The 12257-nt window shown below is 42.9% G+C and overlaps 1 protein-coding gene across 11 annotated transcripts in view; it reads right to left on the reverse strand.

The window, feature by feature from the left end:
* Window positions 1–8905: 8905 nt before the first annotated feature.
* Window positions 8906–12257, reverse strand: part of pxna (paxillin a) — a 163293-nt gene continuing 159941 nt past the window's right edge. For all 11 annotated transcript variants that reach the window (XM_078226893.1, XM_078226892.1, XM_078226891.1 and 8 more), the window contains one exon: window positions 8906–10719. In XM_078226893.1, the coding sequence (XP_078083019.1) occupies window positions 10453–10719 (267 nt within the window). In that variant the 3' untranslated portion in view covers window positions 8906–10452. The remainder of the gene's footprint in view (window positions 10720–12257) is intronic.

The raw sequence follows: 12257 nt of genomic DNA on the forward strand, positions 1-12257 counted from the left end.
GATAAATGGCAGGAGTAGAGAAAAGGGCTCCAAGTTAAAGAAAGAGCTGTGGGAGGCAGACGTGAAGCAAAGTGGACTTGAAATCATAAAGATCTGAGGAGTTAGTCAAAGATTGGTGACTCCTTCCTGATTGCATTTAGAGTAGCAGTGTTCTGCTTGACACGGTGAAGATCTAAAAGTGTGCTTGGAAGGTGAAACTTGAGTGTATGTGGGGATCCAGAGGACAAGAATCGCAGAAGACGAGATTGAAACCCTTGAGGTGATCAACATTTATTTATTAATGTCACAAGTAGGCATACATTAACACTGCATTAAAATTACTTTGAAAATCCCCTAGTTGCTACACTCGAGTGTCTGTTCGGGTACACTCGGGGAATTTAGCATGGCCAATGCACCTAATCAGCACATCTTTCAGACTGTAGGAGGAAACCAGAGCACCCAGAGAAAACCCACACAGACACGGGAAGAACATGCAGACTCCGCACAGACAGTGACCAAAGCCCAGAAATTGAACCCGGGTCCCTGGCGCTGAGAGGCAGCAGTGCTAACCACTGCGCCACCATGCCACAGGAAACAATTGTTCCCCTTGGTTGATGGGTCAATCATGACGGGGCATAGTTTTAGGGTAAGAGGTGGGAGATTCAGAGGGGATTTGAGAAAAAATAATTTCACTCACAAGGTGGTGGGCATCTGGAGTGCACTGCCTGGGAAAGTAATGGAGACTGGAAACCTTACAACCTTTAAAAAGTATTTGGGTGAGCACTTGAAATGTCATAACATTCAAGGATATGGGACAAGTGCTGGAAAATGGGATTAGCAATTAGCACAATTTTTGTTGTGCCTTTAGTGGTAGTTATTGTTGGGTGCAGACTCGATGGGTCGAAGGGCCTTTTCTGTGCTGCACGACTCTAAGTTAGTGGAGTGAACAAGTTATACAACTTGTAGAATGTGCTGCTCAATTTGTACAAGAAATTTCAAAAATAGACCACATTCTAAGCACTTGTGTCGCAAGTTCATTTTGAACAGTGCAGGCTGCATGGCGCAACTATGAAGCATAGTGCACTCATTTTGAATTGGCAGTGAAAGATGGAACATGGTCCGCATCTGGCAGGAATCCCTATGAGGGTCTGATAAAGAGAATTTCCTCAAAACAGTTTTTCTTAGATTCAGCTTTGATGTTTGACACATTACATAAACTCGGCATGCTCAGAGTGTTTGCAGAAATGCACTAAAACCATTGTGTATAAAGACAAACTGATCTTTCACAGCATGCAGTACCTGAGTGGACTGAAAGATTGAACCGACACAAAAACTTGCTGGAGGACAAAGTTGCAAACGCGCAGGGAATGTTCGGAACGGTTTTGTTATGGAGCAACAGCAAGATTATCATCATTAACTGTCAGCAGCTTCTTAGCAGACTTGGTCATAATTTAGAAAATTGAATGTTTACAACCATGTCATTGAAAAGCTCTCATTCAGCTTCTGAAGTCCAATTCAAGTGTGCATCTCTGATCAGAAGGCAGGAGGTCCCCACGCCCACCTCACTGACCGCACAACCCCTCCCACCAACCAACACCTCCCCCAACCATCCAACACTCACTCCCCAATCCTAACCCTAACCCCACCTGACCCTTCCCTCAATGATCACCCAACTCCACCCCACACTGATCATCTGGTAACCCCCACCAACCAACCTCCCCAAACATCCAACTCCCACAGACCACCCGACTCTCTCACTGACCATGCACCCCCCCCCCCTCCCCCCCACTGAACCTGTTCCACTCCTATTCACTTACCAACATATCTTTTCACTGGCTTCTCAATGTGACTGGACCTTTCAACCTGCCTGCTTTATGGCAGCTAGCGCTGTAAAAAAGGTGTGTGGCTTCCTCACCTCAAACACATTTGCCCTCAACACAAGACCTCAAGAAATGCTGCACTACACTGTTCACCACACGGCCTGAATCAAGGTGAGAAAGGAGCAGCTGGATTTTCAGGTAAGTAAGGAGGAGTGAAGTGGCAATCCAACCCTGATTACTGCACAAGAGAAGTTACAGGCTATTCTGTGAAAATGGCACATATGCAGGACCAAGGGAGGGAGATGGCACAACGCTAAGGAAATTGTTCCTTCAAAGAGCTTGCACAGATATGATGGGTTGAATGGCCTCCTTGTGTGCTGTAACCATTCCAGTGGTCAGTTGGGAGGGGGCAGAATTTCATTGTTTGAGGGGCTCGAGATCAGATTTCATTCTTTCCATGGCAATTCTAAAAAGTGCAATTTAACAAAGAACAATACAGCACAGGAACAGGCCCTTCGGCCCTCCAAGCCCGTGCCGCTCCCTGGTCCAAACTAGACCATTCTTTTGTATCCCTCCATTCCCACTCCGTTCATATGGCTATCTAGATACGTCTTAAACGTTCCCAGTGTGTCCACCTCCACCACCTTGCCTGGCAGCGCATTCCAGGCCCCAACCACCCTCTGTGTAAAATATGTCCTTCTGATATGTGTGTTAAACCTCCCCCCCTTCACCTTGAACCTATGACCCCTCGTGAACGTCACCACCGACCTGGGGAAAAGCTTCCCACCGTTCACCCTATCTATGCCTTTCATAATTTTATACACCTCTATTAAGTCTCCCCTCATCCTCCGTCTTTCCAGGGAGAACAACCCCAGTTTACCCAATCTCTCCTCATAACTAAGCCCCTCCATACCAGGCAACATCCTGGTAAACCTCCTCTGTACTCTCTCCAAAGCCTCCACGTCCTTCTGGTAGTGTGGCGACCAGAACTGGTCACAGTATTCCAAATGCAGCCGAACCAACGTTCTATACATCTGCAACATCAGACCCCAACTTTTATACTCTATGCCCCGTCCTATAAAGGCAAGCATGCCATATGCCTTCTTCACCACCTTCTCCACCTGTGACGTCACCTTCAAGGATCTGTGGACTTGCACACCCAGGTCCCTCTGCATATCTACACCCTTTATGGTTCTGCCATTTATCATATAGCTCCTCCCTACATTATTTCTACCAAAATGCATCACTTCGCATTTATCAGGATTGAACTCCATCTGCCATTTCTTCGCCCAAATTTCCAGCCTATCTATATCCTTCTGTAGCTTCTGACAATGCTCCTCACTATCTGCAAGTCCTGCCAATTTTATGTCGTACGCAAACTTACTGATCACCCCAGTTACACCTTCTTCCATAACTAGGAGCAGGAGTAGGCCATCTGGCCCCTCGAGCCTGCTCCACCATTCAATAGGTCATGGCTGATCATTTTGTGGACTCTGCTCCACTTACCCATCCACTCACCACAACCCTTAATTCCCTTACTGTTCAAAAATTTATCTTTGCCTTAAAAACATTCAATGAGGTAGCCTCAACTGCTTCACTGGGCAGGGAATTCCACAGATTCACAACCCTTTGTGAAAAGAAGTTCCTCCTCAACTCAGTCCTAAATCTGCTTCCCCTTATTTTGAGGCTATGCCCCCTAGTTCTAGTTTCACCTGCCAGTGGAAACAACTTCCCTGCCTCTATCTTATCTATTCCCTTCATAATCTTACATGTTTCTGTAAGATCTCCCCTCATTCTTCTGAATGAGTATAGCCCCAGTCTACTCAGTCTCTCCTCATAAGCCAACCCTCTCAACTCCAGAATCAACCTAGTGAATCTCCTCTGCACCCCCTCCAGTGCCAGTATATCGTTTCTCAAGTAAGGAGATAAAAACTGTACACAGTATTCCAGGTATGGCCTCACCAGCACCTTATAGAGCTGCAACATAATCTCACTGTTTTTAAACTCCGTCCCTCTAGCAATGAAGGACAAAATTCCATTTGGCTTCTTAATTACCTGCTGCACCTGCAAACCAACTTCTTGAGATTCGTGCACAAGGACACCCAGCTCCCTCTGCACAGCAGCATGCTGCAATTTTTTACTATTTAAATAAGTCAATTTTGCTGTTATTCCTACCAAAATGGATGAGCTCACATTTACCAACATTGTACTTCATCTACCAGACCCTCGCCCACTCACTTAGACTATCTAATATCCCTTTGCAGATTTTCAGCATCCTCTGCACACTTTGCTGACAATTTGATAGCCAATTGGACACATTGCCTTTAGAATGCTAATTAACTTGTGACAAACACAGGGAGGGCCTGATTCTTTGAGGATCCAAAGCCTCTCAGCTGATCTGGGCATTCTCTCCTCCCATGTTTTGTTGTATTTTCTGGAATAAGAGAAAGGTAGCTTCTATATTGCAGCACATGTAATTTATTCACACAGTCTCCAGATATTTTGAAGTGTTAATATAAAACAGATGGAGATCATAGAATGCCTACAGTACAGAAGGCCATTCGGCCCATCAAGTTTATACCAACTGTCCGACAGAGCATCCCCACCCAGGCCCTATCCCCATAACCTACACATTTACCCCACTTATCCCCCTAACCTACACATCTTGGAACACTAAGGGACAATTTAGCATGGCCAATCCACCTAAACTGTACATCTTTGGACTGAGGGGAAACTGGAGCACCCGGAGGAAACCCACGCAGACACAGGGAGAACGTACAAACTCCACACAGTCACCTGAGGCTGGAATTGAATCTGATTCCCTGGTGCTGTGAGACAGCAGTGCTACTCAATGTTCCATAGGCTGCCCACAGATGGGTCTGGACATGCATACTCTTTTACACTAATATTTAGGCTGAGGCACCTTCCCATGTCTGGTGACACATGAGCCAGACAAAGCATGTGCTTATGTTTGTTCCCCTAGCTAATGTTTCCTTGAACAAGTTGCTATAGCTTGAGGGATGCTACTCTGCACCAAGTATTCTTATCACCTGCCCTTGGTGCATTAGAGAGATCCACAGGTTCTGTGACTGTCAAGTCTCAGAGTGGGACTTGGATCCAAAGCTTCTGGTGCAGTGGCTGGGACTCTACCCACAAGACCTTTCTTCATCAGGGACAATCGTCCAGTATTTTTCTCCCTTAACCCGACCTCCAGCCCACCCACTTCCCAGCTAAACACATTTTATTCATTTACACTGAACAGTAACAGCAGTCAACAAGTGATTTGTGCTGGTCATGTTTCTGGGTCTGCCAGCATCTGGTTTAACTCTGTGTGATAGACATTCTGATATTTATAGTCATGGACTACGTTACCGTCTTCCGCTTGGATCCAATGTCAGTGCACAGACTGATCAACATCTGCGACCAGTTCAAACTGGCCTTGGGTGCCAAGGTAAATCGTGGCGAGAGCTGGGAACTGGGTGGACCCATTCACCATCCTGAGGGTGCTGGGGATATGTTTAGGAGGGACCAGAGCACGCGTTAGAAATTGGCAGGAGCAAGTGGGTATAATGAACCAAAACTGGGCATGTGGGAGCAACATTCCCTCACCATTGCAACTAAGAACTTGGTCATCAGGTGTGAAGCACTCTCGGTGTTGCTGTACGTGGCACATGTCAGGCCCATTCCCCGCTCCTGTGCTGTTGTAATCACCTGAACCGTTTTCCGCTTCATCTGGGAGTCAAAAATGGACCGTGTTTGTAGGTACGTGACATACAAACCTCTAGATGGAGGAGGGGGAGATGGAAACGTGCCCAACATTGCCCTAATCCTGATGGCCACCTGTGTGTGGCTGCCTCAAGCTGTGTGTAGATGCTCGATACGCAAACACTATGTGCTGAGGTTCTACCTGTCCCCCATGTTGCGGAGGATGGGTCTGACCATGCTGCTGTGGAATGTTCCAAGTTGTTGGACTATGCCGTACCACTTGTCCCTCATGAAAAAATTTATGCGGAAAAGCACCTTTGAACACAAGTCCATCAGGCAGTTGTCATCCAACTGTAAACACGGGAAAAATACTTTTTCCCCAGGTATTTTCCCCGTGTGTGACAAACCAAAGAACAAAGAGTCGACTCAAATTTCACTTTTCTCTTTGTTCAATACTTCCCACATTAGTTGCAACACTTATTTTAACTCCTTTAACTTCAACCTTTTAACTCATTTAGCTTTAACTCTTAACTTCTTTTGATTGAAAACAAATACTACCTGCTTGAGCAAACTGGCCAAGCTCGCTCTTTGGTACCAATCTCACTCATGGTTTCTCAGTTCTTCTCTAAAGATGTTTTTCAGGGCATACATTGCAAACATGATTCTCAAGTTTCCGCTGAAGATAAAGACCCAAAGCACATCTTTTATCTTGAACTTTGCATATTTTCCAGAACGTTTTCTGGCACTCAGCCAATGATACCACTGAAAACTGATTAATGTTGGATTATAGTCATTGGAGTTACTGGTAAACAACTCAATGTTTATACCAAGCTGCATGTTAAATTACATAGCCTTACCATATATAGAATCGATGGCTCCAGCATGTTTAACATCAATCCAAACAATCATCCTTATTTGATCAACACAGAAAATGGCAGGTCACATCTCACAGGACAGGTTACGACTTGCTGCAGTCTTCCCTGACCTGCACCCGAATTTAATACGCAACCAACATTCCCGGCATCCTTGGCTTGTCACTGTTGTGCTGTTGGACACACAGCCATGCAGTGATGTACACGGAATGTCCAACCAACACCACAGCCCAGGACTACATGCTGACGAATGTACTAAAGCTTGGGCAGCCATCGCAGAGGCGCAATGGGGAAGGTCACTGTCTAAGACCTTTCAGCCACAGTGAACCAAGGGGAGCACAACCCCTTGGGCTGAATGAATATTGTATAGTGAATATTACGTGTACCTCAGTTGTATTGAAGCACCTTGGTGTGCAACTTGTTATAGGTGAGCAACTTTTAAGTATCTTTGCACCATTTGTAATGACCATTTTGAAATGCCTGTAATGTTTCTTTGACTGTATTGAAGCACCTCAGAGTGAAACTTGATACTTATTATTGCAGTGTGTGTGCTGGCCATTTTGGATTTTTTCTAATGTTCTTTCAAATAAATATGAATTTATACTATGAATAAAGCATATTTTGTTTTACATTGCACTGTAATTTACTTCAGCAATGCAGCTACAACTCCCTTCAAAGCACAGTTTTGTTGGATTCAACCAAATTTCAAACCTCGAAACTTCAGCAGCTCTCCAGGGACTCGGAGTCCGTGCCAACATCTGGCAGGCGTGGTAGTGCACTTGGCAGAGACAGGCAGGGGAGCTGTAAGACCCAATCTCCCCGGACTGCCAATTTCATAAGTATGAGACACTTGTTGCCCTGGGAAGAAAACTTATGGGAGAATCTGCAATTTTAATGAACAATCTTGCAAAGAAACAGGACAGTTGGTAATTCTGGAGAGATCATATCGGGGTGGCATGGTGGTTAACACTGCTGCTCACAGCGCTAGGGACCCTGGTTCAATTCCAGCCTTGGGTGACTGTGTGGAGTTTGTGCGTTCTCCCTCTGTCTATATGGGTTTCTTCTGGGTGCTTTGGTTTCCTCCCACAGCCCAAAGATGTGCAGGTTAGGTGGAGTGGCCATGGTAAAAGAAAAATGCCCCTTGGTGTCCCAAGATGCGTAGGTTTAGATGGATTAGCCATGGTAAAGGTGTGGGATTATGGGGATTTCCTCAAAATCGTTCAGATGTTCCAGTTGTCAACTGTTCCCTTGTTGGACAACACTTAAACCAGTCAAACTATCAAGTATAAACTGCATAAGAATTTTGTGATCAATCCCATCAATTAGCTCTCAATGATAGCACTGACAACAAGCGCATAGCACATCTCTTGATCTTTATCAGATAGTGACAAATTTGAAATCACAGAGGAATTTTTATCAATAGAGTCAATGAAAGGAATGTGTAAATGTGTGTCTGGCTGCATTGAATGTCTGAAGCCCAGCTGCAGTAAAGTGGCAAAACATGACCACAGATGGATCACTGGGATTCACCACAGATGATTTAACTGGGAAAAAAATCAGTTAGCAAAACAGCACAGGCTTACATGCTGGTACATGAGTTACTTATCCTCCAGCCTCCTGACTGCGTCTAGAGAGAGATAACTATTTTCTAGCAGGTCCCAAACTACAGTCTTTAGAAAGAAAGAAAGTAACACTTCTTGCTTCTGGCAAGCCCAAGTTGACAACTGCCTGCTCGTCTCTGTCAGTGTAGCTCTGCCCATTCACATGATTTTCTTCTCATCAACCTAATTAAACCCCACTCTGAAACGCCAGGGCACAACCTAAAAAATAACAAAACTGCATTAACTCAGATTAAAACAAACACCCCAGTAACCAGGAGCAATTATTCTTCTGCATTATCAGCAGGTGGGCTGCGGAGCAGACAAGACGGCAGTTTAACAGAGTTGAATCTTAACATCTCCTTCACAAGAAACATCACTCAAAATACATTTCTTAAAGGCACAGTAACATTACACTCACTTCAACAGTACTGTCAAGTGCATTGAGTGTCCCATGGTGGTGAAAAATGTGACAGAAATACATCACTTCAACAACTCCACGTGTTAGCAAGTTCCATATTCTGCCTAGACTTAGAACAAAGAAATTTCTCCTGAATTATTAGATTTATTGAATATGTATTTATTTGATGAAATCAAGACTCATCATATAGTCTCCAACTGAACATATTCTTGTAAACTCTTCACTCTCCTCAGTCCTTCCTTCCAATCTCTGCAGACTTAAAAGTCAAGTTTGGCCTCAAGTCTGCACTGTAGCGATTCTCTGGTTCTAAGTAATGACTTCTTCCAGATTTACTCCATTCTCTTCTACCCTGAACTACAGGCAATTGCTCCTTCATCTAGATTTCTAATTTTAAAAGTATATGATCCAACTGCACCAACAAGACTCCAGCCAGACAACTGTAAAAATAGATGTCTTGTGCGGGATTAATTTGGATCCTTTAGCAGATGAAAATAAATCCAACAAATGAAGTAAAGTGAAAAGCAACTTTTATTGGCTAAAAACCATGAGATTATATGTGCAAGCCATGATTAAAAGGATGTACAAAGATGTAGTTAAACACAGGTAATTATCATTGATCACAGAGCAGGAATCTTGACTATTTCTCTCATTCTCAAGTGATTCCCTTTGGTTTAATGGCAGATTGAATTCAATACATTGTAAACACTGGTTTAATTAGGCTTCTGTTGAACTGATTGTGACCTACTAAATGGCACTACAATGCTTATAACCTCTTCTGTTACCATTGTTTTTATAAAATGAATCATTCATAAGATGAAAGACAAAATATTACAACACATTTTCAGGGAAGACCCAAAAAAGCTCCGCAGCAGGAATTAAGACTTCTCATAAAAAGATAAATTATTGGCAAATTAGGCAATGGAGGAACTTGATAAAAATACAGCAGGCTCACAAATGCAAAATGTTCTGTTCACGGATATTAGGTTAGGACATGCCTCAAAGACTAAAACCATTTTTGTGCTATAAAAGTGAATAGGCGATGTCCTGTCTAACAGTCCTTTGGGTTTTCCACTTAAGAATCAGTCATTAGTATTGTAAGAAAGCACAAAAATTACCAATTATACAATGAATCACCATCGCCTACACATCAGATGTGTGTTTTACAAAAGCGGTTGGCATGTTTTTAAAATCACAAAGCTCTGACATGAAAATTCAGAATTACGAGATCTTTTTGATAACTGAACCCAGAGGATAAAAAGGTACAGTACTGTAAAGTTTCTATCAAATACATCTACAGAAGGAGACTCCCCTGTGTGCCTACACAGGACAGTGCGATTGTGGCCATCGCTGAGAAATATTATTGCTTCAGTTACAGTCAAAGGCATTACTGACATCACAGAGACACTGGTGTATAACGAAGTGAACTTTCTCAAAAGATACCTCTGCTTTCCAGCACCTTCACCCACATTTCATAGTTTCCTTCCAGTTTAACTGGGTTCAGTTTGGGATCGTTCCGGTGTAGCTGGCTTTACCAAGTTCTTCAGGCTTGTTCAATTACTGTTATGGTACTCAGTGTTTAGTTTACCTTTACGACACAAAACCACCTGCATGACATTTTATTGTGTTGTTGTCTTTGATGTCGCGAGCTTAGAATGGTCTGTGCAGTTCTTGAAAAGTAATCTAGTAAGATCTGAGCTGGATTGAGATAAATGGCCTTTCTTCATTGTGATTTACGTTCTATTGCCGATTATGGATTCCAGTCATTGGATCTGCTAATTCTTCAACCAGTCTATGACAAAAGGCTATTGGCTTGGCGTTCAACACCTTGGTTGGGGGAGGCGGGGTGGGGGGCAGCATTATGGCACTCTTACCACCTCATTCAGAGGACTTTCTTTTTCTCAGTCTCTGTAAAGGAAAGGTGATTTATGCGTAAAGTGTTTAGTTCAGTCCAAGATCTGTATTACCCCTAAGAGCTGGAGTTGGCTGTTCCATTGGCATGTGCGTAGGTGTGGAATTGCAGGAATGATTGAACTGAACAAGTGGTTGGTATGATGGATCTAACAGAAGAGCTTGACAAAGCAGTTGTGACAATAGGGTTTGTCATTCTGCTCCTTGAAGGTGCCCTTGTTGAGCTGTTTCAGGCAGAAAGCACAGACAAAATGCTCTGGGTGGAACTTCTTCCCCATGGCGGTGATACAGCGTCCTGTGATAGGCTTCTGGCATCCAGAGCAAAGTGAGTTGCGACGCTCGTGATAATGCATCTCACAGTATGGCTGCCCCTCATGTTCGAAAAAGCTGCCATTTATGAAGGGGGTGAAACATTCCTGTAAGCAAAACAGAAAAATACATCTCAAAAAAATGGTATTGTAATAAAACTGCCATCAACACACGCAGATCATACACTCAATATGATATTGTGAATTACAGCATCAAATACCCTTGAATTATTTTGTTCTCAATGTGTGCCAATATAGTGAGTTAATAAAAACTGTCCATTAAATTATAATTTGCAATCAATATTTCATAAAAAAGTTTTCCAGTTAGACATTGTAGAAAAACACTTTACCCCCACCCATTCTCATGCCCACTATGGTTATATCATAAATTATTCCATAACATTTTTTGAATAAGATTTTCAGGAAACAGGATTTTTTTCACAATATTGCTTAAGATTACAAAAGGTACACGGATATAGAGGAAATTAACTGAATACGATAACATACATCACTTTATAGGCAAACTCTGCTCACAAGTATTAAAGCTAACAGATAAAAAGTAGTCATTTTTGCACAGGTATATATTTGGATTTGGAAAATTCAATATAACCATCACAGAATACAAGCATAGTTAAAACTGCTCAAAGTTTAGACTTAGCATAGGCTCAAAAGAAAACTGGGAATTTAGGAACAGAAATTGTTCAATATGTGGCCTCTGAAGTTTTTTTAAAATTTAAGTTTACTTATTAGTGTCACAAGTAGACTTACATTAACACTGCAATGAAGTTACTCACCACACTCCGGCGCCTGTTCGGGGTCACTGAGGGACTATTTAGCATGGCCAATGTACCTAATCAGCAACCTGAGCAATTGGATGAGCTGTTTGCAGTTCTCTCATTGAACCCTGTTATTCCAGTTTCTGTACACTAGTCCTTGGGATGTTTCACCTCATTAAAATGCCTATATAAATGCAAGGTCATACAGTCTAAGAAGCATCTGAAAGGAATAGTAGTGAAGATGTGGAGAGCTTTAGAGAGGGAATTCCAGAGCATACAGATTAGGCAGCTGAACACATGGCCATCAATGATACAACACTGAAAATCAAAGATAAGCAAGAGACCAGACTGGATTAGCACAAAGATCTTAATGAATTGTCTGGCTGGATGAGTTTACAGAGATAGAATAGGACAAGGAGAATGATAATTGCTCATTGAAGTGCAGATGCAGACACAATGGGCCCAATGGCCTCTTTCTGCACTGTAACACTTCTGTGATTTTGAGGGCATGGAGGGATTTGAAAACAGGCAAGAGAATATTAAAATTAGCTCCTGTATTACAGAAAACCTCAGTGTAGGTCAACAAACACATGGCGAACATGACTTGATGAGAGTTAGGATATGGATAGTGGGGTTTTGGATGAATTTGTCTATTGAGAGCGCAAGGTCAGCATTGGAATAGTTGAGTCTAGAGATTACAAAACCAGCAGCAGTTGAGCTAAGGCAGGGGTCGAGCCATGCAATGTTACAGCCTATGTTAAGAACAACTACAGAGGAAACATTTATCAGTGAGAAGTTGTGAAGGTTTGGCAATTCATTGTGGCTAGAATACTATGTATTACTCCCATCAAGAAACAAAATTGGGAGCAA

The sequence above is a fragment of the Mustelus asterias genome, chromosome 13 (assembly GCF_964213995.1).
Source record: "Mustelus asterias chromosome 13, sMusAst1.hap1.1, whole genome shotgun sequence".
In the NCBI taxonomy this organism is placed as follows: domain Eukaryota; kingdom Metazoa; phylum Chordata; class Chondrichthyes; order Carcharhiniformes; family Triakidae; genus Mustelus; species Mustelus asterias.